This window comes from Amia ocellicauda, chromosome 18 (assembly GCF_036373705.1).
Source record: "Amia ocellicauda isolate fAmiCal2 chromosome 18, fAmiCal2.hap1, whole genome shotgun sequence".
Lineage (NCBI taxonomy): Eukaryota > Metazoa > Chordata > Actinopteri > Amiiformes > Amiidae > Amia > Amia ocellicauda.
In genome coordinates this window covers 27,362,166-27,389,872 of record NC_089867.1, presented here as the reverse complement: position 1 = coordinate 27,389,872, position 27,707 = coordinate 27,362,166, and the positions used below count along the sequence as shown (strand labels likewise).

General features: G+C 42.1%; 1 protein-coding gene across 11 annotated transcripts in view; it reads left to right on the top strand.

Moving 5' to 3' along the window:
• The window catches only part of hspg2 (heparan sulfate proteoglycan 2), a 156,965-nt gene that overhangs the window by 27,668 nt on the left and 101,590 nt on the right, over positions 1-27,707 (top strand). For 9 of the 11 annotated variants that reach the window (XM_066691142.1, XM_066691146.1, XM_066691148.1 and 6 more), the window contains exons 2-4: positions 9,820-9,943; positions 11,546-11,620; positions 27,322-27,381. In XM_066691142.1, the coding sequence (XP_066547239.1) occupies positions 9,820-9,943; positions 11,546-11,620; positions 27,322-27,381 (259 nt within the window). The remainder of the gene's footprint in view (positions 1-9,819; positions 9,944-11,545; positions 11,621-27,321; positions 27,382-27,707) is intronic. The other 2 variants (XM_066691145.1, XM_066691144.1) reach the window with 2 other exon arrangements.

The window sequence follows — 27,707 nt, the reverse complement described above, 5'->3', positions numbered from 1 at the left end:
AATCCTCTCTTCGCGCTTCACTCTGAAATGTGAACTGGAATTCCCTGTGAAATATAGCAGTACGGGGGGGGGTGAATGAGTTTATATCCAAAGATGAATTACTGTCAGTTAAAGCAATTGCAACGGATGGATTTGCAACAGTAAGAACCTGTTATTGCTCAGCTCCTGTGCTTTGTATTCAATATTACCGCATTATATTTTGCAATTAGATTTAAGCATAAGGTTCTTCTTCATGGAAATATATTTATTAATATTTGCATTGCTCGTGAAGCGCTCAGCAAGTTGGAATTAATTCTTTACTAGAGAGCCACTGACAAGCCTTTTATCTGTGATATTTTATTGCAAACCAGGCCAGTGTCAGTATCAGAGGGGCACGCATGCTGCTATTGTTGGTAAACCCATTGTGACATCACACCGGCCCTTTTTAGGCGGTTTATTTTTAGACATGGTTGGACGCAAGTTCAGTAGTACTAAATGAGCTTTAACTCAAACTCTAATCTGCTTATGGATCATAAAACTGTCACATCATGTATTGAGGCTGACATTACAGCTTTTTCTACTCCTTCTCTCTCTCAGTGTTATAATTTGGGCCGGGTATATGCTCATAACAGTCACATCAGTGGTTGCAGTTAAAATGTAAAGTACCATCCGGAGGTGAGTTAGAGGCCTCCCCTCGTTTCAGCTGAGAAACACTTAAAGTCCACAGCTTTCATTCTCAAATACTCATCTTGCCCTTGACGACGGAGAGCGTTGACTTATTTTTGAAACCCAGCCCCTCTCCCTCCTTCTGTTTTCCGCCCGTAAAAGAACTGCATTTTTTTGCGTGTGTATTGAAACCAGCCTGCTTTTAAATTGGGTAATCTAAGCAGAGCGCTTGTTAACATTGCAGCCTAACGTGGTGCCTATGGCTGTTTGTTTAGTGGCACCGTGACGGGGGCTGGTTCTGTGCAAACTCCCCCAGCGGGGCCATGATCGCAGGGTGTGATTCTTCTGAAGAGCCACCTTATAGGGTGACTGTGGGAAGCCTGTTTTTGTAGTCACTGGACACTTGCATTGGCAGCTGGTAGCACAGCCCTGAAGTAAATACATTAAAATAAAAACAGTAGGTCTCTTCCAGATGAGGATCACTTTCCAGTGAGACGGTCTCTGAGGCAAACTGACCCAAGTCTGAGCAGGTTTGTTTGAGAAGAGCTGCCGGCTGTTTTGGAGCCAAACGAAGTGACTGACCTCATACAACCACAATCACTCCTGTAACAGAAACAGATCCACATATATAAATATATAACAAGCATTACTTAATCATTTTTTATTAGAATTGTCAAAGTGAGTCACGCTTGTTCTATATTGAGGATGAAATCTTCCTGCTGTATTGTTAAAAGCTTTTCTGTCTTTCATGTTCAACTAACAATCTGACCACAATAATGCAAATAGGTTGCTATGTTTTTAGTTAAATAAATAAATGAATAAATACATAAATGTATGACCATTTCTTGATGAAATCACAGATAACTGAACAATGAAAGTGCTTCTTAGGGGGAGATGAAAGCTCATTTTAGATTTGAAGTCAAACTAAAAGTCATTTACCAGCTTCAAATGTTGACTAAGCTTTTATGACCCTTATATACATGTCTTCAGACACACAAGCCTTGTGTGCATTTGATAGGCAGCGGTACCCCCGTTTGAGAGTCATTTAAACTTTCCAGAAACCCACTAATACATTGCCTGCATCTAAACCCACATGGTGGGCCAAGCGTGGCTGATTTCAATTGAATTATTGTTACAACACAACTTGGGATTTGTTGAGCCACTTCAACCTCTAACAGCAGCACAGAAAGTGTGAAAAGCCTCGTATTAGACCTAAAGAACTGATACCGCACCTACAGATTGATTTACAAACTAAACACACCGACTGGTACGCAGGCCTTCAAATGAGATCCGAACGTAACAGAGCTGTTAGATAATGAGTGCTGCTCTGTCTAGTGTGAATTTCTCGTCACAGATGGGTGATAAACACACACGATGTTTGGCATAAAAGACGATATCCCATAAAACTGGATTAGAAGCGCCAGAGTGCAATAAAGCCCGTGTCAGATATCAGTGATGAATTAGGAATTTAAAATGGCTAGCACAGGTCACAGGAGGTTCCCGAAACCCTTATCAACAGATCCATCCATACCGGCAGGCTCCTAGAGGGAGGAAACTTAGTTCATCATGTAACGTCGACTCCTACATTCCCGATTCCAACCTATTTATTAATTGTTAAGTAGGTCACCAGGTGTCGAATCTTTACATTAAATGAGCATATTTTGGGATGTAAAGTTTTTACATTTTAACATACCAGTGTAGTTACACATTCATTACAATGTAGATAAAGTGTAACTTGTCTTTCATACACTGGAGATAATTACACAACAACATACATAACGACACATTAGCTACATAGTGCAGTATGTGCCCTGTGAATACACTGGAATTACAAAGCACTTACTCTGTATTTACACCACAAAGTTGCCACTCAATGTACCAGGTTGCCCACAAGGTCAGGCATCTCTGCTCTGCTCTGCGATCATATGGTCATCGGGTGCCTCTCGCCCTGCTGGCCTCACTGGTGTAAATATGGCAGCTCTTACGCACAAGTGAGGTTGAATTTAGAGCGCTGTTCACGACCCGTTTCACAGCCCGGTTCCTCCCCTGCCGCCCACGTCCTTCTAAAGGTTTTTAATTGATTTCTATTTAAACCCGTGAGGGCATGCAAATCCCATCCTCCGTCAGCAGGTATTGGCAGGTCCCTTTGAATTCAGGGCTGATTAAGAAAACAGGGGATTTGTTTTCTTATCCTAATCATTTATTCAATTAAATAAATAAATAAAAACGTTTATCCACAGGTGTCCATTGCTCTCATCCCGCGGGTTCAACCCTCCTTGTCTCTGTGGGCTCAGGCTGAATGAGCAAGGAGGAGGGACACCTAATAACTAATCGCTAATGCCAAATTCAGTACTTTTGTGAGAATAGAGACATTTAAAGAGATCTGAGAAGCTTCCATCTATTCCCCAGTCAAGATAGGCTATTAAAATGTGACTATAAAAATGAATTCCCCTGGTATGAGAGGCACAACAGTGGCAGGGGAGAATACCAGTACCAATCCCTCAGATCCTTAAATATTACACAGCATGAGGTTCATGAAAGTTCAGTTTTGGAGAATGTAAAGAAGACTTTGACTTTGCTTGTGCGTGTGTGTTTGTGTGTGCGTGTGCGTGTGTCTGTGAACCTGGCCCAGTCGCAGTGAACACATCCTGTCTCACAGAACCAATTGTAGAATCTCATCCAGTCCAGCCAATCGCACCACGGCCTCACAGGTCACTGTCCTGTCAAGACACCGAGATGCTTGACTTCAAATCCCTCTTTCTTGTGGCCGAAATAAAGCTGCTTAGCGAAAGCCACGATGCCCAGATTGTTTACTGGCAGCAGGCAGTAGGAGTTTCCCGTTATGGACATGTGACTCACAGATCTAATTTACACAGAGACTCAATACCACAATCAGACGATTCGCACTTGCCTAACAGATGCTACGATAATAAGAGAGCCAGGCTGTGTAGCGTACAGATACCCCAGGAGTCACACCTGATTCATTTCCTCTGCGTATTTATGATTTCTGTTTCTTTTCCCTCAGATTCCATCATATAAAATTGCTTAGATTGAAATGAAATGAAAATCGCAGTTGTGATTTTGCGGCTCAATTTCACCTCCTGAGTTCTGGTGTTTGCAGCTGAAAGTATAGGGGACAATCCTATAAGTTTATGTTGTCGTATCTGACTTCATGACAGAAAACAGGAGCCACTTCTTCACACAGAGAGGCGTCACAATCTGAACAAACTCCCCAGCGATGTGGCTGAAGAGACAATTTGGGAACATTCAAAAACAGACTGGATAGGATCCTTGGATCACTTAGTTATTAATGGACACCAAACAAGCACGATGGGGCGAATGGGCTCCTCTCGACTGGACACTTTCTTATGTTCTTATGAACAATATAGTGGATCTAGTCATGGAACAAGAAGACACGATAAGTGGCATTAACATTAAGATGATCTAAAAAGTCAATTATTGTAATAATTAAACAACACTTCTCCTTGTTAATGGTTCTTTCCTGCCACAGCACATGCATTGAGTTCCTGTTTCGGCCCCAGGATGTTGGAGGAGTCGTGGGCGAGGGCTAAGTGGTGCATACATGTTAGGAGAAATAGGATGGAAATGGGATTTTCTCATTATTATGCCCCTATTCATCTAAATCTCATGTCTCTGCCTGCTTCCCAGCTTCAGTAATACTGAAAAACGTAATGCAAACACACCCATATTCTTGTGATTTTAGTATCGGTTTACGATCTTGATATTTGACAGCTTTTAATTTGGACTCCTTGTGATTCACATTGATCCACTGGCTTACCATGCAAGCCCACACAAGTACAGAGCCGGCTTATATTACTTATAACTTATAACATATACCTCATATTTATATACCTTGGTGAACAAGCAGCCAGCAGGAGCTGAATGGGAGTGTAAGGGCACTGCTTTTATTGAGGATTGCCTTGAAATCACCCGTTTGTGCATCTTTACTGAATTGTCCCTTTTACTCGGGGGACGTGTAGAAACTTATTAGCCTGATATACATTTATTGAAACCGCGTCCTGCATGCCCTGTCTTCGTTTCCACTCTGTCCAGTGGCCTTGTTCATGTTTTCCCTCCACCATTGTAGGAAGTGGAAACCTCTCCTTGCCAGTATCCCCCTTATCGCTTTCTCTCGCCAGGCATGGTTTTCGTCAGACTGTTTTGTTAGGAAGAGATTGCACTCTTTCACACAGGCTGTTAGAGGATTCTGGCTTTTATCTCTGATTCCCCTCCTACTGAAATGTCTCGGCTGTTTGAGTGTGAGGTCACAGGGGCTCATGCAGGCGTCCGTAGCGCCCGGTGCCGGGAGGATCCCCCGGGGACGCCGGCAGGGCAGTGCGAGGGATCGGCTGTAATCCACTGCGTCTCCAGTGTTTACGTTTTCACCCTTCAGTTGAAAGTGCGTCTGTCCATCGCAGCTGTGTGAGTCTGTGGGACCGGATCAGAGAGGGTTCGCCTGTTTTGGGTTCATGAACGATCCAAGAGATCTGTCCACACCTCTGGATTTCAGTTCGAACAAAATGTGATAAGAATGTATGGATATAGATTTATATCAATATCTATAATTTGAATATTGCTAAAAAATGTTCCCTCCATTTAATATGCTTAAAACATATAAAGGAAAATAAAGCATTGAGGTGCCTGCTTTTATTGTTGGAGAAGAGATAAACGACATTGCTTAGGTATGAGCTCAGTCAGAGAGAAAGAGAGGGGGAGAGAGAAAGAGAGAGCGCGAGAGAGGCAGAGAGGTAAAAAAAGAAAACTATGTAACTTCTCAAACTGAAGTGCCAGAAACACAGCGGACCTGGAATTTGCAACACAGATTAGCAACACTGGAGTTTTTAAACACAACTAATCATTATTTAATGGCTGCCGTTTTCCTCCTTTAAGCGCTAAGTGCACAAAGTGGCAGAAGCTTGAAAACCTCATCCTAAAAACATTTTACAGCAGTATAACATACACTTTTCCACGCTTTTATTTTTGCTTTATACATTTTCCATCCTGCATCTGTCATTTGCCTTTTTTAGGTCTCGAATTTGTGGTGTGCAGTGGGATCTATAAATCCAGCTGCTCTCTTGGAGGACTGATATAACCTTTCTGTGGACCGCAGACCTCTGTACCAGACCGTTTCACCTTCTGCAGGACCCTTTCCCAGTTACACACCCCTCTAGAGCGCAGACGTGTTTCCTTTTGGGGCGATTCTGTTTGTTTTCTCCATCTGGCTCAGTTTGTTGTGTAGTTTGGTGTCTACTCGTTAACTCTGAATTAACTGTTCAAGTTGCTTCAGCAAAAGCAAATGGAAACCACAGACTGAACATGCACTACATGCCAACAGCTTGGAAGCCAAGACATTTTAAAGGTTAGTCTTGACACACCCTCCCTAGTTATACAGCTTTCCTAGTAAAAAGGAGGACACACTGCACTGCCCTGACTCCTCTGAGTTCAGTTTGTTTAGTTGTGTTTGAAGTGTACTCTGAAAGCACACACAGTGTTTTAGTTTGAGGAAAGATATTAGTAACCTATGGAGTAGAGAGGAGAAGAAGACACAATCATTGTGTTGATACCTGTGCAATCGAGCCGCGCTGGATTTCTTGAACCGTACTGTTCCCCGGTCAAAACGAACGCCAGGAGATTAAGGTACAGCTTCAGTGGATCTGAACAGATAAAATGGGGAATAATTATTCCTGCTTGTAATTTGCGAATGGCAGATCATGCTGAATGGATTATCAATGTGTGCCGATACTTTCACTCCAGGATCTGATCAGATAAGTAGAACAGAGAGCACCGCTGACAGAACGAGGGCTTCTTGGCACCGTGTTCAAATAACAGATCTGCCTTTGACAAGCAGAAACGTCTCATACAGGACTCTGAAATGACCTGGAGCGATGCTGTTATTAGCAATTACCTTAGAAAAATTCAAAACCCAGTAACCTATATATATGGTGGCACTGTAGTGGGTTGGACCCGGTGCGGAGATCTCAGCCGGGGGCTTAGGTTACGGTGCAAAGTAACCACACAATGTCTGTGATCCGTAATTGTGCTAGTGCAAAGCCAATAAGTGTTTTCTCATTTATACTAAGTTCATGGACGCTCAAAACAAAAGACAAACAAAAAACTGGGGAAAAAACTGTCCACAATAATTGTCCTTAATGAAAGTTATGTCTGAGTTCTTATAGATCTTAAAATTGAGTCATTATTTTAGTTTGTTCATTATACATCATGTTAAGTTATGAAAGAAGATCACATAAAAGATAGGAAGATGAAATAATCTTTGTAGACATGGCATTGAAAAGAGAAACTAAAGATTGAATGTGGCTTGATATAGGCTGATAGTGATGATGTCATCATTTTATAGAAACAAATCCCAAAGCAGAAAATTGCCACAAACCCGAGACATCCTGATCTCGGAGGTCTGAGTGTCGAGTACTTCTGGATCGTGTGTAAAAGGCTTGTGTGCTTTGTGTGAATGCTTTGCTCAGAAGCAGTGCCAGCTACGCAACGGTGCCCTTGAGCCGCGAAGGCCCTGGCTCCTCTCTCTGTGGACGGACGGGTTGATAAGTCAGCTGTGGACGTCCGACTTTCTCACAGCCCGACTCACAGCTGCACAGCCAGGGGCTGCTGGGGTTTCTGTGGGCGATATCCGCAAGAGCCCAGATCTTTTTCTCACGCTGAGCTCGGACAGCTAGTGGGAGCTTAGTTTAATTTCGGAGCCAGGGAGGGAGGGGGGAGTTGTGAATGCATGGAGACATTAAAGGCTGCAGTCTGCTCTGGAGCACACATCTGTCTGTTGTTTCTAGCCAGGGCAGTGAATGTGGACCAAGGGCATCCAGTTTCCCTCCCTTGTTTTGTAGGGGCTTTGCTCTCTTCAGCATGCTCCATTCCTGTCTTTCAGCGCCTTCCCCTCTCCGTCAACATTGTTCCTGCTCATCGATTGTCCACGGAGGCGCGGCAGGAGCTGCAAGGATTTGGGAGAAAGAGTAAACAACAGCTGGGAAAGCTGGGAGAAGTGTAGAGAAGCATCCGAGTTTCTGGTCTGAAAAAGTCTCTGTGAAATCAATCACCATGAAAGTTTGATTTAGTTTAACATAGCTGAGGATATCGATTCCCCAAGAGGAAGATCATTGCAGAGTATCACTCTAATAAACCTAATCTGCCCAATTTCAACAGAAGTCCATGAGTGCAAAATGATATTGCCCACTTAGATCACACAGACCAAAGAAACTGTGTTAGGATCACAGACCTCACAAATAGGATTAATCTCGGGCTGCCCCACTGTCATCTTAGACAAGATTGTGTTTGAGTAATGCTAACCGAAGTCTTTAAAACAAACACGGTGTATTAACAATATGTCTGACACCAGAGTCCAACCGTCAGTGCCATGACTCAAAGACCGGACTCCTTCCTAGATTCAGTCTTGCCTGAATAAGCATCATTTGCCGAGATTTTAAATGTTAGCATTTGTGGAAGTCACGGGAAAGAAGATCTACAGTATTTTTCCAAATCTTACTAACATCTCATCATGGTTAATCCAAACGTTCGATCTCCTGAATAGATCTCAATTAACATGATTTAAAACAAACCTAATTCACTGACTCTCTGTTTCTGCTTCACAAATGGAGGGCCTCACGGGACGGGGAGCAGTAATGTAGCATCTCAATGGTTAACCTATTTTGTCCCCCATCTCTGTTTTCATACCCCCCTGGCAGGGTGCCACGCTGGGCATTTCCAGTCGGCACAGCACGCCAGTTCCCATTTCCACACGACCCCATCAGAGCACATTTTCCCATTTAAATGACTCCAGCTATTAAATGACTTGATCTCTCCCCCAAATCCTTTCTCCCCTGACTGAGCAGCCTGTAATAATAATCCCGGGACATTTTCAAAGGGAAAACGCTGACTGGCAAAATTCTTTTGACTGGGGCCGGCCACTGCACCGATTATGCAATGATCTCTCCCTCTCCCTCTCCGTCTCCCTCTGTCTCTCTCTTTTGGTGTGATATCCTCTAGACAGAAGGGCACATATTCTTCTTCACAATATGACTGACTATCTTGAAATGCCTCCTTGTTAAAGTCCCATAAGCACGTCCTCTCTATCTTTCTGTGGTATTCTCGGGTCCTTGGGTCACTAATCTCGATGTAGTCCTCTCGGTCAGCTTGTGTGTGTTGCCTGTGAGAGTCGAGGTTCAAATGGACACGAATGACCACTGTCAGTGTGGAAAATAGTCAACACATTAAGAAGTTCAGAAGGTGGTCATTCGGTGTATATTGTTCATTTTAAGACCAGGAACCTTAAGGAGCTTGTTCTTGAAGGATCTCAGTCTTTCATAACAAGGATATGAAATTGGTCCTTAAGTAATGTTCATTTGTGTCCTGTAACCCTGATGGTTTTGAAGACATTTTCAGTATTTCCTTTGTCGTATTCTTTCTGTATTCTGTAAACCTGAATCTAGTCTTCCAAAACATCTTCAACTCTTCCAGTTAAAGAGATTGAATTCTTCTCATTGGTGTATGGGATACCTTTAGAACATAAGAACATAAGACAGTGTCAATCAAGAGGAGGCCATTCGCCCCATCGTGCTCATTTGGTGTCCATTAATAACTAAGCGATACAAGGATCCTATCCAGTCTGTCCGCCCTGGATAAGGGCGTCTGCCAAGAAATAATAATAATAATAATAATAATAATAATAATAATAATAATAATAATAATAATAATATTTTTGAATGTCCCCAAATTGTCTCTTCAGCCACATCGCTGGGGAGTTTGTTCAGATTGTGACGCTTCTCCGTGTGAAGAAGTGTCTCCTGTTTTCTGTCTTGAATGCCTTAAAGCCCAATTTCCATTTGTGTCCCCGGGTCCGTGTGTCCCTGCAGATCTGGAAAAGCTCCCCATGTAGTCTTCTATGTCCTGTTCTTTCAGGCTCAGAACACACATAAAACACACACAATAAAGTAAATCTCTTAAATAACTAACTGTAATCAGCAGTAGATAGAAGAGTAAAGGATTATTACATTCAGATTTTAGATTCTGCATATTTTCTGGTGAATGGACGTCTGAGAACCTCAGTATCTCAGGTTGATTCAATTCCAGGTCCAGTGTTGAAGATGTCCTTTTGACAGTCCTGTAATAACACCTCTGCTCGTTCATTTTCAGGTGGCTCATGGTTCCAAGGTGTGGGGTGAGCTTTCGCTGCCCGAAGACCTGGAGGCTGAGAAGGGGGTCCACTACCTGGCGGAGTCGGACGATGAGGACTTTGCTGCAGACCAGCCTTCTGGAGGTAGTGTGAAGATCCCTTGCCACATTGTCTTATACCTCTCAGTGCTGTCACTATTCAAATGTATGGAGCAACCACAGTATTACAGGAGATAGGATTGTAGAATATCCTATCAGGCCTCAGGACTGCGTGTGGACCAGGCTGACACGTCCTCTTATTGGTCAGGGCTACAGTTTTAGCGTTTTCAGTATTTGGCATATTTCAGTTCACCTTCACTCTATTCCATTTTGTTTTAATTCGTGCTCAAAGGGGTTTAGTTCACCAGAGGTTACATGTTTTATCATGACATATTGTAGGAAGAAAGTGTGAAATGAAATGGCATGACATTAATGACATTAATGACATTTTTTTAACAGCGATGATGTTACTCTTGTAAAGCTGAGTAAGTAAATACTGTTTATATAATTAATAAAAAAATAATTTGTGCTGTTTCACAGGAAGCAGGTGTGTGTTTTTTCAACCCTTTTTTAAACTAGGATGAAAAAACAATTTTGCAACTGCAAATTAGGATTTTGTATGTGTGTTTCGGGAATGCAAAAACAAGCTGAGGTCCGATGCACGTTTCAATATCACACTGTGTTCTGTTGTGATTGATGACTGATCCTTAAAGACACTGATGGACATTTCTGAGTGTTGCTGTACTGTAAGCATTTAGATACAGAATATGGATTAATATATTCATGCCCATCCCTCCCCTCAATGACTAAGAATGTTTTAATTTCCGAAGATTACATTAAACAGAACAATGACACAATCCCTCAATTCAGTCGTGATCTGTAGCCGGGGTGTCCAGGACCTGGGCTTTGGGTAAATCCGTTTATGTTGATTTCAGTCAGAACCAGGACCTGTCAGCAAGTCAACAAGTACTGACTTGACTTAACTTTCTTAATAACTTCTGTGTGGTCCTTCTCTTGGTGATGAAGGGTGTCACATACGATTAACTGAATTAACTCCACGACCAGGGTGGGTGACCCCCGATGAGCCTTGCATTGAATTCGCAGAAAGATTAAAATGGGTTAATATACATTTTCAATACGACCGGTATAAGTTTATACACTTTGGATAACTTCCTTCTTTTGTAAGATCGTCTCTTCCTTTTACTAGGCTACTTCACTTCATTCCCGCACTTCTGGCTTCTGTTCCAGTGCAGCTCCATTATTTAATTAGCTCATTAACTTGATGAATTTACAGCCCCACACCTGACTGCAAATGCCATTGTAGGTAGAGCCACCATTAATTAAAAGAGTCATGTGAGCCAACAGCCCAAAACTGTTCTAATTGGTAAAAATTACAAGTTTAACTAAGTAATTTAGACCTCTGGTTGCAATGAAAGCCAGGAGGTGATTTCAGCCCCACAGGAGCCGAGTTGTAGAACCCCGCTTTTGTGTTTTGGTGTCTTATAGTTCTTGTGAAATTATTTAAAACATTTTTTCCTGTAATCGGTAGCAAGAACAAAAGACAGAAGCATTTCGACTGCAGAAAGAATCGGTTGCTGTCTCTTTCCTAGTGGAACTGAACTTGCTCCCAATCATCTGTTCATCTCGTACCAGTCACAAGCCTGTTAGCATGTCATAATCTTCTCTCTCCTTTGCTTTGTTTTGTCAGAAGAGCCCAGTGGAGATGAAGACGGCAGCACCCCCGAGCCCCCGGTCGTCCCCACCGCACCGCTGACGGCTACAAGTAAGGGAATTGCTCGATATCTGCTCTAACTCTCATTCTGTCTCTTCCTAGAGCTATGAAGCCAAGCATCTCTTCCAGGGATTTTTATAGTGGGGAACAATTGCAATAAAACAGATTAATATAGGTTGACTGAAAAAAGGAAAACTTGAAATGAGACTTAAACGTAGATTCCAATCTACTCAATTACAATAAATAATAATGAACAATTAAAAATATATTTTCAGGATGCAAAGCAGAGAATTTTAGTTGGAAAATCAGAAAAAAGACCATCCTCAGGACTGTGTTCATGGAAAGTGTTTTAATTTACACTTCTACAGCTGAAAGAGTCTGACAGATGTATGATTGCACTTCCCACTTCTCTGGTGGTAGATTCTCGTGTTATTGAAAAACAAACATACAAAATATGATGCTCTTAGTACAGGAACACACACCCAATCCAGGCTCGCCAGTGGAAACACAACCCCCCTCAGTTTGGGGATTTCTCTGTGTTGACAGCTGCAGTTCTTGTGGTTTATTGAAATACTTAACTAACACTTCTTGACTCCAGTTCCCTCGAATGCTTTTCTGAAAACAAAATCGCATGAGCGTCCGTTCCCATGCCTGACCCTCGATCAAGGCCGTGTTACGTCTCCTCACAGTAGTCGGGTCCCAGGGTTTGTATCACACATGTGAACTCTCCTGCTTGCCTTTTTCAGATGGAAACGGATGGGTGCGAAGTAGACCAGATGTAAATATGTAAATAGTCTTAACAGTAGACATCAGACTTCTAGATGTTCCTCTCGAATCCTCTATCTTTTTAATTTACAGACACGAGTAACTTAGAAAACGATACGCCTCGTGGAATCTTTCCGCCACGAACACCTGCAGGAGAAATGACAGATTCAAACGGCCCAGACAGATATTTCTACCAGGGATAATCTTTACATCTTGGTGCTAGAAGACAGGGGTGTATCCTTGACTTCTCTTGGATAGTGTTTTAGCCAAGGGCTAGAACATTTTACTGTATGCGCCCTAAATATAGAAATAAATATAATCTGCTGTTACTTCCCACAGATAAGGCATGTGTGGTTTTATGATTGTTTAATGATTGTAACACTGAGAGAGGTGCTCATTAGATGGGTCTGAGCAGGAAAGTGAACTGTTACGGATTGTGTGAAAGGCAAAGTATCATTATTAGACTTGGCACATGCTCTGCCTTTCAGCATTAGCGCTGCACTGTTTGATCATGTTATCTTCCTGTTTGTTCTTCAGTCAATTCAATCAGTTCATTGCGTACCGGCCAAATTGTCTTTTTTTCAAGTGTTTGTTCAGCCGCTGTGGCCCAGTAAGTTGTGTACAAAGGTTCCCAACCTCATAACGTGAATGAATGTGTAAAAAAAAGACTAAACAGTATTACTTCATAGATGGCAGACTTAAACACTGAGCAAACACGAATGCAAGAAAGCCAACTATGGTGTCGTTCCTGTTCGATAAACAAAGCAGGGTTTCTAACCGCTGTGTTCCAAGAGATCTGTTCAAATATTCAAGAAGGGCTCGAGTCCCAACGCTTGATTTTGTTCATAAATTGGCTTTTGATCCATCAACTCTGCAGCTTTAAATTGGTCACAGTGATCTTCTCAGCCTGAAGAAACTGAGTGCTGTTGCATCGCAGCCCAACAGTAACCAGAAGCTTGTTTTGTAGAGCAATTGCTTGTGATTGTAGTGGCTATAGGGAACCTTCATATCTTCAGATATGTGTATTCTCTCTTTGCAATAGTTTTGACATGTGTGCGTGCGCGTGTGTGTGTATGTGTGCGTGTATGCGTTGAGTGTGTGTGTGTGTGTGTGTGCGCGTTTGTGTGTGTGTGTGTGTGTGTGTGTGTGCACGTGTGTGTGTGGCTAGAACTACATCTGCAGCTTTGGTGTCTGTCAGCTGATGTCAGTCACATTACATCATGGCGGAACAATTGTTTTGCCAGGAACACCAGAGGGCGACTTCAAGGCTGGGCTTGAGTGACAGGCCTCTGACTCCTTAAATCCAAAATAGTTCCGTGGTAACCTGAGAGTCGGCTCAGTCTGCTTTGTGCCGCGGCTGGAGTTTATGAAAGTGTATTTTCTCCCCCATGTTGTACGCGGATATATCGAGTTCTGTCACGTGGATCTAAATGCCGGAGACGTTCCCAATTTGAGCTCCTTCACCCTCCGCCGGCTTCAGTTCAGATCCAGTCTGACTTTCAGATGGAAACATGGGGTTCAGGTTTAATGACTGCCAGTGAGGCAGAGAGTCAGCCCAAGCTTTAGCCTACTTTGTAGTGAGTGGCGTTATGTTTTCATCACACTTGGCCTTGAAAGACAATTGTTTTGCTCCATTTTTGTATTCCACATTCTGTTTAGGGATTCTTCCAAATAAGACCAAATAAAATATTATGAACCCCCCACACAGACGTCGGTTTAATAGCTGGGCTGTGGGCATGATCGATGATGGCTCGGGCAATGAGCTTCTTCTCCTCCCTCCTACAGAAGGATGAAGAGAGTCTTGGACGAATTGACGATTACTCCAAGTTGGGTGGAAAAAACATTAGATTTTGAATAGAAGAAAGGAAAACTCTTCTGAAAGGAATTCTTTGTGGGAGGGTGAGGCATATTTGGGCCAGCCCTAGGAGCATGTAGCCTAGGAAAGAGGTCTTCTCACAGCCTGCGCCTCTCCTCTGTCTCACAGGAGACACAGCTACACACTTGAGATGTGTGATGATAGAGCATTGGGCCCAACTGATTTTGACCACACAAGAAATGAGAGAGGTCCCCTGGTATTGCACCCTCAGGAGCACATAGGACTGACTGGAAACTAGACGCCCATTTGAAAGCTCTCTGGTCTATTTCAGTTTTTACAAGACAAAACAAATGTTGATATGGATAAGCGTCTGCATTTTATATATCTCTGTGTTCGTCTGAGCAGATATACTTGGAATAAGCAAGTGATGAGGTTGTGATTTATGTATCACTGCTCATTAAACTCAGAATGGCTCAGATGAATAGCTAGCCGTGGGAGTGTGGTTTCCATTCGAGGTGTATCACTCCAGTGTAGTGAGCTTGATAAGTAATGAAGACTTGCCAACATTGCTTTGAGCTCAGATAATCAGATGTTTTTTGAAGAAAGCGGTGATTTTGTAACTTCTATTCAAGACAGAAAACAGGAGACACTTCTTCACACAGAGAGGCGTCACAGTCTGAACAAACTCCCCAGCGATGTGGCTGAAGAGACAATTTGGGAACATTCAAAAACAGACTGGATAGGATCCTTGGATCATACAGTTATTAATGGACACCAAATGAGCACGATGGGGTGAATGGCCTCCTCTCGATTGGACACTTTCTTATGTTCTTATGTTTCTTGTTGTTAAAAAGAAACTGTTCTTCTTCAGCTTTGAGAGGCCTTTTCAGAAGCTGGAATATCTGTCCCTTTCTTTGAAAAACAACGTAATAACAGGGAGGTACCAGTCCTGAGAGCCAGAACTGGGACTGAAACACGACAAAAAAGGAAATGGGTGCAATTATCACTTGATGCCCTGTGCTGCTCATTTCTTCTAATGTGTTTCTTTTCCGGACTGAAGTATATGAACCTTGTTGGCTTGGCTTCAAGTTTTTCTTGTTATTTCACACCCAGCGTGGGACTGCATTACAGAGATCAACTGGCTTTTCAGATCCCTGTGAAATTAATAATAATGGTTGCCAAAGATATATAAGCACTTCTATTTTTGAAAATAGGAGCTCCTTGCAGTCTTGGAGTGACCTATAGTAGTTCACAGGACAACACAGTCAACAGCATTAAGCTTACTCAGTTATACCTCCCACATGTAGGATTTTTCAGGATTACAAATACAGAATTTTTCTACTGTCCACAGTCAGACATTCTGAATGTTTGTGTCGGCCTTCTCTGTTAAACACTGACTTAAATACTTGTTAGTATTAAGATCCTGTAGCTTTTGTTTTCTCTATCGTATTGTGGAGCTCAATTGTTAAAGAGAAAGAAAAACCGAAGACATGAGTGCTCTGTAGAGCCATTGGAACCTAGTTTCCAGTGTTTCTTGAGTGACTTGAGTGAAAGTGTCCAATCGAGAAGAGGCCATTCGCCCCATCGTGCTCGTTTGGTGTCCATTAATAACTAAGTGATCCAAGGATCCTATCCAGTCTGTTTTTGAATGTTCCCAAATTGTCTCTTCAGCCACATTGCTGGGGAGTTTGTTCAGATTGTGACGCCTCTCTGTGTGAAGAAGTGTCTCCTGTTTTCTGTCTTGAATGCCTTGAAGCCCAATTTCCATTTGTGTCCTCGGGTGCGTGTGTCCCTGCTCCTCTGGTTTGATGTGGTTGATGCCTTTCATGATTTTGAAGACTTGGATCAAGTCCCCACGTAGTCTCCTCTGTTCCAGGGTGAAAAGGTTCAGTTCCTCAGTCTCTCAGTAGGACATTCCCTTCAGACCTGGAATAAGTCTGGTTGCTCTCCTCTGAACTGCCTCTAGAGCAGCGATATCTTTCTTGAAGTTTGGAGCCCAGAACTGTACAGTAGGTGTAGTAATGACCCTAGTATATATTCATATACATATTTTTATTCTACACTTTTTGGCTTGGTACAGAATCCTCATACAGACAATTTACACACAAGTCAGAAACAACAGTGACTCCAGCTCATGAGCGCATGGCCACGGGCTGGTATGTAGTGAGGACCCTGCGCTGGTGTGAACTGCAGGGGAATTATTTAATGGCCCAAAGAGTTTATACATCTCTGCTTTTTTCATGCTTGACCTAGTGTGTTTCACCACACATAATTCACCGGCCAGTTGTAGAGCTCTGAGATTATCTAATGACCCACTTCTACAACAAAAACTCGGAATCATCAAATAGGTGCTCGATATAGAAGTGTTTCTGTTCCCACTGCGGTGATTGTGTACACATTTTACCTTTTGAACACTGAAGGAATGGGGGGAACTTTCAATTTCTATTTCTTTTAGTTGTGATATAGCATTGCAGGACTCTTAAGATGTGTCAAAATACAATCAAGTGTTCTTGGACAGTTGGACAGAGTTTTTTCTTTGAATCTAGTACATTCTAGAATTAACGAGTATCCAAGCAGGTTCCAATAATTGTATGTATGCTTTATTTATTTATTTGTGTATTTCTGTCATTCCTGTGATTGACCTTGTTTCCTCAGACCATGTTACTCCTAAATATCATCCCATTCCATAATAAGATCTGCAGTCGATCAGTCTGTCATATTGTGAAAAAACAAGCCGCGAGTTTCAGGCACAGCAATGCCAAGCCTTCCTCTGAATTCTGCCAGTGTCGTTCATTGTGTCATGCCAAGGAAGGAAAAATGTCTGTGTGTCATTCTCCAGTTGGCAGTAGTTGAGAAGCAACACACTTGTTTCCTGAAATGGTATTTTGAGAGACGCTGTTGTTTGGCGTTTAGACCAGCGACTTGTGCGAGAAGACCTTTACCCTCTTGTCTTTGGAAACGAGAGGAAGGGAGTCATGTACTTCCAATGCCAGGTGCCCCTCATGTCCGTTTTAATCCCTGAGCTGCTTGGGTCAAGTTACTGTTTAACTGAAATAACCCTGCTGTTGCCCGGCTGGAGTTTGGGGGCGGTATGTCTTTGGTGTTAATGCTTTTTACCATTGTTAATTGTTCCTACGTTACCCTCCTCGTTACAGTCCTGTTTGTCATTTGGCGAAGGATCAATTCCTTTGAGGAGGATCAGTACATTTAGATGGATCTCCTGTTTTGCCATAACCCTCAAAACAAAACCGCTTCAATTAGGTGTTTAATCTTGTGTTAAGATGTTTTAGTGTCTTAGAATAGGACACATCCTAGCACTGTATTTGTGTTTAAGAGCTGTAGATTAGCTTCATACTTCCTACTTCACTCTCCCACTTTTGCAATCCGAAATTGTCAGTCCCTTGGTTCGCTGTCTCAACCCTCATGCTGACATGGAAGAGTGGAGCGCATGTGAACTCTCAAACACCAGGCATCGCCGCCTCTGACCCAGACATCTCCGCGAATTTGCCCGGCAGATTTTCACGCCCACTGAACACAACGAGCATCTATTTTGAAGGATGAGTTTGACACTCGTTTAATGGACATCCTTTTGAGATTGGCCTCCATTCAAAGTGTGTTGGCTCCCATTCAGAGGGGCTGTCTTTACTCTGCGATCCCTTCCTCCCCTGCTCCTCGCCTCTGAGTTGGTGTTTTTCCCCTTCTTCAATATTTTAAAATCTGATAATAAAACATGATCTCACTTTAACTGTAGCTACCAATTTCAATTATTATAACTATGAATTAAGAGCAGTCAATAAATGCAATTTTCAGTAGACTTTTAATTTTGCATTTCTTATGTATAGACAGTGTTGCAATTAAAAACATACATGTACACTCTAGCGGAGCACTATCATTGTTCTCAAACATGAACCTTGTCACAGTTAAAAGGAGCTCTGTGTTTAAACACTCCTTTCGCATTACGTCACTTCTGCGAACTAAAGTGGAGGACGACCAAACACAAAGACAGACATGCACACTACAAAGCAACAGATGTCAGACATTCGAAAAAGGAGAAGAAAACAATCTTCCCAAACAAAAATGTTATGAAATGGATTGTTCACTTCCAGCCAAAACTGGATTTAGCGTGGCAGTGCAACCATTTCGGTTACCACCTGCAAGTATTCGGTCTGTACTGAACCCACTGTAGACCATAAATACTCTCACGCAATGACTGAATTAATGATCACTATGTAATGCATCGAGTGTATCAGTCACCCTGACAAATATAATACTAACCTTTATATATATATATATATTTTTTTTTTTTTTTTTTGTGGAAAGAATGTCAATTTCAAATTTTCTGTGTGACTTTCTTTCCTGTCTGCTGCTCGAAGGACCGGTGTGACACAGTTTTCCCAGCTTGAACCTCTGCCGAGATGTCTCTCATTCACAGGACCCCAGCACTGACTTTCCAGAGCCTCTGAGCCGTGGTGTAGCGACCGCAAGACCACGCAGGGTTAAGTGTGACTCTTCCTTACGACGTCTGATAGAGGAGAGGAAAGCTCTCACTGCTAAAATTAGGACAGAGGGCTTGAGAAACCACTGCTTTGAAATCCTCTATAGAATAAACCCGGTACTGACTCGACCTCTGTGATTTCTGCAAAACCGAGTTGTCACCCAGATGAATAAATATGACTGTAATATCTTCAAGGAGGACATGTTCACTACCAGATGTTCGTTCTACCGTTCTGTAATGCTGAGGATTTGTTTGCAAATTCATCTTGAGGCTTAAAAAGTCAAACCTAGTTCAGATTTGTGATTTACAGCTCTGGGAAAAATTAAGAGACCACTCCAAGTTCAGAAATCAATGTTAAGTGGTCTCTTCATTTTTTCCAGAGCTGTATATTCTTGCATTTAAAGGATCTGCATTAAATACTCTCCCCCTTGGAGTGTCTTACACAAAGTACCATAACACACTGAATTATATATGCTCTAAAAAAGGGGAAAGCCAATACAATCCAATACAATCTTTGTTCAATATTTGCTATGCTATTTGCTAATACCAGCTGGTAACGTTAGCGCTAGAATTCCCTTCACGTTGATTCATGTTAGTGCAAATTACATTGATTTATTGGATGGTTATTTGCACACACTATTACTGGGCTCAACCAAACATGTCATCCGTGCTTGAAACAAAAGAACTAAGAAAAATGAATAAAACGATTTATGCTTCCCCTGAAGGAATACGTCTCAATCTGGATGATAATTTCCTTTAAACATGACTGCTATTTCACAAGAGCCACAGAGCAGTGACGGATCCCTCTGAAATGTCAAATATGCTCCTTTCTATGCATCAGATTCACAGTGTCAATAATTAATTAATTGTGCAGTAAATACCCCACTGTAATTACACACTGTAGCATTTTAGTTAATGAGGAGTAAGTAGGAGAGCTCTGGTTGGGAAATGCTTTGTGTATATTTTCAGGACCTTTCTGTAGTGAAATAAACATTGTCTATATATCTATACCAAGCCAGGATATCGGAGAGACGCTTCAGTGCCCAGGGGAGCGTGTGTTTAGTCTTTCAGGCCATGCTGGTGAGATAAGAGGAAACTCACAGATCCTTCCCTCTTCCTTTCTCACACACAGCTTTTCAAAGTCTGTTGAAAACGGGAAAACAATTTGAAACTGAGGGGGTTCTACTCAGCCAACCAGCAGGAAAATATTAATGATAAGCGAAGGTGGGACTGTACTAAAAACTATACTTATTGATTGAGTGTTTTAAGAGTGCTGTTGATACGGACGCTGCGTCTCTGTTCAGAAACTGTGAACACAACTACAGTGTGGAGATGAGAGGAAACTCTTTGTTCAGTTAGACAATTGAATATATATTTTATTTTATTGTGAATGACATTATAGCAATTCAAACCCCGTCCACAGTCTATACCTTAAGGGAAGGCCTTTAGATGAGCCTTGTTTCCTCACACATGCATCAGCATTGAAACTGAGATGATATTTTTCAGCAGACCTTCGCACAACAGATGTATAAGCATCGTAAACAATAAAAGGATGTCATTAGACGGTTTAGAAAGTGTGGCCCATGGGGTAAGGGCTGGGGCTGGCTGTGAACAGGCCACACAGAGACTGGGGGCTTCTCTCACTGGGGCAGTTGCCAGGACGTGTGTGTGTGTCAGTGCTGAGCTGGGTTTTGTGTGCCGAGATAATTATACTCCAGGAAAGGACATGTGGCGACAGCTGCAGTTATTTTGGTTGCCTCCTTTGTTGTCGTAAACTTTCCTTCTTTGCCTTTGCCCTGGGGGGGCTGGCAGCTCCGGCTTCACTGACGTTTTGAGAAGCAAATGAAGAGATTAGGTGTAGGGAGGGGGCGGGTGGCCAAATGGCCAGGAGGGAAGGGTGCGAAATGTCTGAGACACTCGCAGGTTAGAAAATGGGAAAAGAAAGAGAGGCAGCGGGTTTTTGGGGAATACAGTGAGAATAATGTTCACACAAGGAGACGGTGACTATCATTCAAGAACACGGCAGAGTTTTCTACACGGTTACAGTGAAGCTCTCCATGAACGCAGTGTTGTTCACAGCTGGAGGGCCGGCCTGCTTGTACACTTATGGGATCTGTTTGTTTGTTTGTTTGGAGAGAGGCCATTTACTGCAGTGATGCCACAGGGTGAAAAAAAACACTCCTGTGAATGGGCTACTATCAGAACTACTCAAGAACCATAGGCTCATTAGTGTTGAGCGAATGCTTATGTGAAGGTTTATGCTCGTTCAGTCAGGCTTGTCATGCCAGATGCAGGTTGGCATCTTATTTAACAGTGCCATGACATCTTGGTCTTGTCCCTCTGCTGGCAGTTCTTCTGTGTGACGCTTTTTGTGCTGTTACTCCAACGACACACAACGCACTGCGGCCCGGGCTCTTCATATTCCTGCTCAAGAATCACTCACAAAAAAGAGCCCAATATGAGCCACAGACAACACGAGCCCAGGCCGTAAGGGATAACACTATGACTTAGTTTGTTTGACACACAACTCAAAGATGCTGATCTAAGCAAAGTTCTTCTTCCTGATTGGGTAATGAAAATATGGCGGCCTGAACGGCAAGCAGCAATAATAAACCTCTTTGAATGCACATCAGTCTTTAAATGTAGGACTGTCTCTTAAAACAGAGGTGGATACAATTCTAACGCACCTTATCTCTCCAGTAATCTCCATATATTCAGGAAAATCAAGGATTAAAACTCTCCACCTATATGCATTCATGTAGGGAGGATATTAGTGTTTGCACATAAACAGCCATTCATTTTCCCATTGCCCCTGTTAAGCCCTTATTGTTTCTGTATGGCAAAGCAGTGTTAGTCTGTTTAGCCGCCCGATTTGAACCAATCCCATAGATGTTGTCTTTCATGACTACTTCCCTCCCAGCGGATAGGAGGAAAAAAAGAGAAAAGTAGTGATATACGGCCAAAATAAATAGGCCTAACCCTAAATTAAGTCTAAAATGGTTTCCCTAAGATTAGCTGTAACATTGCTGCTGTTTAAAAAAGATCTGTACAGATGCCAGATGTTTAGATTGACTTCTGTTTAAGTAAAGACTCACTTATAGGACGTGCGTTTGGATTCCTAACAGGGTCTTTTGCCTCCATTAACTACAGCACGAAGATTAGACTTTTTTACTAGATAGTAATACCTGAAGAGCAAAACAAACTGTTCTGGGTTTTTCCCTGAGGGATTTGTTGCAAAGAGAGAAATGCCTACAACACCAGATGACTGTCAACACTTTGTTTTAAATATCCATCTCTTGTTTTGTCACACAGAAAGTGAAAAGACTGGATATCCGCTTGTTCTCCTATTCTGAGCTATTGTTTGTGGTTTTGGTGAGACGAGGCTTCTGGTAAAATCAGGAATGGAGTGGAATTAATCTGCTTTTGATAGGTTTCAGTTTCAGTCTCCAAATATTATTATTATACCAGCTTTAGGGCTGGTATAGGGAAAATAACACACAACTTGGCAGTGCAGAGGATAGAGTTACAGCCTTTTTTGGATACAAATGATGCCAAAAGAAAAACACTGCTTCTGACTAACTATTTAGGTATTTGTGTGTCAACTCTCTCTGACTCACAAAATTAAAATATTAGACATGGGTATTGTTTTACAGTCGGTTCGGCGAGCAACGGAGCTATTTCCACGGAGAGCTTTCTTTCCCCAGACTTTATTTATGAAAGATTTAATACCGCGGTAATGCCAGCAAGGATTTGTGTTTCATTAACATAAACAGCCTAATTACTCAGAGCCCCAATACAATATTAAAACTTCTAAAATAACAGAGAGCTTTCCCTTGTAGAAAAACAAAGCGCACCAGGCTTTGTTTAAAGGGAATAGTGACTGAAATCTAGAGAGTGCTTTTATTAAAATCTACAGTTTTCAGCAAGTTTCTAATATTCATATAACTGATGTTGTAACAGCACAAGTTTTGTTCTGTACCAGATTGCAACTGCTTCATGTTTTCCAGCACAAGGGCCGGGGTGTGTCCGAAATCATTCTGATTATCTGTCCCTTGAGACACATTCAAAAAAATAAAACGTACAACTTTTAGTTCCAGCAGCTTAACTAAACATTGTTGTTACGGTTTTGGTTATAGTGTTTCATTCGAGACCTGTGGCTGTGAAGAATGTTTTAATAACTATACATGTTTTCCTGCCTAAGCAATAAACTTTAACACTGCTCTACCGGGCAACGGAGGGCTTTAATGGACAGTCTGTCAATCTGATGGTACGGATCACTGTCAATGGCTTACACTGTCTGAAGTGACTGTCAAATTAAAAGTGTTAAAGACACGTCACCAGGGGCAGAAGGAAGCCCATAGTTCAATAAGACCAAGAGCACTGAAATGTCCATGAGTAGCTGAGGTGTTACAGGTACAGTCTGAACAGGTGTGTGCAATAATTAAGGTAATCTTGCAACTGTATAAATATATTTTGTATTTGTATTCACATCACCTTTATTTGAAACCATTATTCATTAGTGACTGGTTTGGTTTAATAAATATTGCTTAAATGATCAATATCTTCTCAGAGTTTGCTGAATTCAGCCTAGAGGAAACAATTAAGATCACACTTGGTCTGAAGTGAAGACCAGGGTGTGTACACTTCGGCTGCCCCTCCGATGACTTCTGTGTAGTGCCATCACATCCCGTCTCACAATAAACTAGCCGCGTCCTTTCAAATTGAGGGTGTGAATACTTTCAACTACAACCCCGTGTGTGCAGGAATGAGGAATAGGCCCAAGTGTATTCATCAAACAGCGCCGAACACATATAATAAAAGCATCAGGGTTTGATCCCGGTCCAGGGCTCCTGCCGCTCTGTCAGTCTGTTTACACGCGGTCTTCAGGGACCGTTGCAGTGCTGATCCGCCCCCCCCAGCGCACTTCCTCCACACACATGAATTGCATCAGGATGTTTTCTTGTCGTTGATATTGCATTGTTATAGTTGTGTGTCCAGTTTGGGAAAGAGCTCAGCTGGGCATACTGTGAAGAAGACTAAGGACAACCTTTTCCGATGACTAACCCACTGTGTAGCACTGGGTGTCTGTGTTAACTCACATTGATGACGTTTCTGTTGCTCATACAGATTATTCTTTAACAAAACACACACATTAATGAACAAATTAATAAATAAGTACATGCATTGATTCACCTTTGATACAGTTTCACTCGTGTCCCTGCTGCTGCTCCTTATTATATCTGTATTTCCAAAACATCTCACTGATGCAGCCATTACTCTGTTGTCTGGCCTTACCTGACCCACCCCTGGGCAAACCCTCGCGAGAGTCAAGCTCTGTGTTTTGTGCTTGCTCTCAGTTCATGGTTCTCTGAGGACTGAAGTTGTATTACAGTAACATAAGAAAGTGTCCAATCGAGAGGAGCCCATTCGCCCCATCGTGCTCGTTTGGTGTCCATTAATAACTAAGTGATCAAGGATCCTATCCAGTCTGTTTTGAATGTTCCCAAATTGTCTCTTCAGCCACATCGCTGGGGAGTTTGTTCAGATTGTGACGCCTCTCTGTGTGTAGAAGGGTCTCCTGTTTTCTGTCTTGAACGCCTTGAAGCCCAATTTCCATTTGTGTCCTTGGGTGCGTGTGTCTTGTTCATCACACTGTACTGGGTTTCTAGAAATGCACATTGTTTGTGACAACTGCAAGTCCCCCTGGGTGGGGGTGCCCGTGAAGAACGACAGACATAATAAGAGTATGAATGTCCTTGTTGCTGATATGGTTTCGGTTTCATCTCAGCACTATTACCCAACAAATACTTAGGACTAGTAAAGCTACAGTTGCTCAATTGGTCTATTTTCATTATTGTCAGTCAGAGAGATTAGTGTAATTACTTTACAGTGCTGTGTTAGAATATAACACATCCATTCTGCAAGTACACAACACACCCCACTGTGGATTGCAAGTAATTCTCAATGTTTTCCTATTAGACTTACTTGTATGTTGTGTATTGATTTGTGTTTCTGTTAAAATATATATTTTGTGTATTTGCTAGAAGGAACAGGAGTACAGTTGTACAATTCAAGGATTTACGTGAAGCACACAAAAGTGCAGACTTAATACATTCATCTGTATTTTGACATCTGTACAATTAACAAGTGAATTGCCATTCATGGGCTTTGTTTATTTAGTGACCAGGCATGATTCGTGTTGCAGTACAGAATGACAGGGCCTGCGTTGACTGAGTGAATCAAAATCTGGATTTCCATAATTCCAGTCCTAAGCATAATGTATCCAAGACAGACATGGAAGCAATTAGCATCAACAATAACACCAGGATGATCCACACGTGTGCACAGCAAGGGGTTAATGGTAGGACCTGTTTGCCAAGGGGAGTCCACTGGAAACCAGGAACATGTTGCATTAGAATCGCTGTGACTGATGGCTTCTTTCCCAGGCTAGGCGTTTTAATGCACTCTGATTTTATTTCACAAGTAACAGCACACTTACTCTTGCAGATCATCTTGGCCATTACATTCTTTTGTGTTTTTTCTGTGTGTATCTTAAAAACCCACACAAAACAAAAACAAAATGATTTAACTGTTTACTTCAGTCATATACATCTATTCTATTTTTAAAAGAGTTGTATAAAGTCAATTTCCTCTGATTGTACACCCTGTTTCTAATTATGTAGCGTTTCCCTTTGAAATGGAACAATTGCCACAATTACAAACGTGATTGTGCAGTGTGCGATTAGGATGCCACTACTACAACTACTACAACTGCTGCTTTAGAACCACTTAAGGAGGAAGTTGGGGTTGAATCTACACAGGAAAACAACAGTATTTCAATACAAAGTGCTCAACTGTCATATTATAGCAGTTAAGACAAAAAGTACAAGTTCTTAGTCTTACAAAAGGTAGAATTTCACCTAAAGATAGAGTATGATAAACACACTGCATATGCTAGAAAGTGCATCTCCAGCTAAACCCTACATAGACTTTCGCTCTTTATTTCAGCCTTAAAAAAACGAATATCTAATCTAATATAAATTAAATATTGAATTATTAATACTGTTAAGAACACAGCCTGCTGAAGGCCATTATTTCACCAGGTACATGTCTGCATCTCAGGTACAGTTTCTCCAATTCTTATGAGAGAACCTGGTGTATACATCTCTCTTGGAGGTCTTTGTCATGTAAGTGAAGCGATTATTGTTCGTTTCTGATTTTGTATTCCAGCTAGAGCAGTTTGTGTCACCCTTTGTTTCTCAGCAACAGACGCATCATTACTATTTCTCATTGTATAGTATGTGTGATTTGGGCTGCACCATTTAAATATGTCTTCCCAACCTCCTGGATGTGTTTGTATTGTATAGTGCTGTGCCCTTATAGACAACTATATCTGCTAAAGGTTTCCATTCCATTGGGAAAAACAGGAAGTTCTGTGTGTGTGTGTTTTAGTGTGTAGCTGACTTTTTATCACCTGAAAGCTGAAGTTTCAAAAGCACTCCTCGTCAGTGGAAGTGTGGCCTGTCTGAAGGATATCCTTCTTGCTTGTGAGATAGGAGTGCAATAGCTCAACAGGTTTCCTTCTCAACCAGACAGATATCTTGTTTTAGTCACACCACGGTGGTTTGTGTTCCTCTGGCGGTAGACCAATCACGCGTCCACTTATTTGTTTTTCTGCCGAACAGATTGTTATCGTGCAATGATTTTGGCAAACGCGTGCCGTGGCTGGGACACATTTAGCCAGCTGGCTGTCAGTGGGAGAGCCCACCGCTGCCAAGAGTAAAACGCTACACAAAAATAGGACCCCCCCCACAGCCCCAAACAAACCTCGGACTAGTTTATTCCACAAACAAAAGACCCCGGCATCTGTGTGAATGGTGGAGCGAGGCTGAGAGATGAGGGTGGTGATTTGACGCTATAATTCGAAATTTTCAGTTGGCCACAGATAGTGTTTTCAGGCATGTCAGAGGCTGTAGCACTTCATGCCAAATGGGTTTATTGTAGAGGCTGGTTATCACTACGCTGTTCTGTTCCTTTTATTGGTAAAGCAAAATAATCTGTGCAAATGTACCAGAAAATTTGTTTCTTTTTGGAATTCTAATCGTGTGATATTTTGGCTTTTTCAGGGGCAGAAATAGCCGTAACAAAACAGACACTTATTATGATGCTGGAGCTGATTCTGACACCTGTTTAGTGCATTCTGTATGATATGATGATAATCAAATGCATGGCCAGTTATTTGTTCTGAATTAAAACGGTTTCACTCCAATATATACACATAGTTTTATAGAATAGAATCAGAAAAGTCCACTTTGTTACACACCGTGTTACAAACAGGAAGTGGTTTATGAGATCTTACGTTTGAAATGAGACTGTAAACCATGTGGACAGTACCTGAAGGCAAAATATCTCACAATGGCCAGCATCTAGTGCAGTGTGACTGAAGGGGATTGTGGGTAATGGGGGAGGGAGAGCACCGTTTTAAACCCCGATCTGTTTGTCTAATGTCATTTACTTTCTCTCTTTTTTTCTTCCTGTCCTCCTTGTAATAAAACCTTTCCACCTCTCTTTCCCCTGACCTCCTTCCCCATTTCCACATATTTCACGTAACATTTGATCCCTTTTCCTCTCAATCAACCACACTCCCCCCCATCCTCCCCATCTCCCTGACTGTAGCACCCCCTGTGGAATCTCCTTTAATTGGGGAGATGATAAGCCCAGACCACCAAGAGTATAGTAAGTAGCTTCTACCTTCTTTTCAATGTATTTCCCCTTAATCCTTCTTTCAAACAACCTCCTCTCACATAATCTGCTTATATTTTATGTTTGTTTATAATGCTGTGTTAGAGTTGTGCACATAATGAGGAATCTGCTATAGAGGGGGTGTTTTCTGGGAGGGGTACAGATCGCCACTGAGACGATTGAGTCTGAATGGGAGAACAACAGCAGGAGTTTGCTGTGTAATCATTTAATACGCCATTTAGTACAATATTTTATCCACAATGTAGACCCTGTAAACGGCCAGGTGAGGAATCCCTCGCCTCCCTGACCTGTCAATCAGT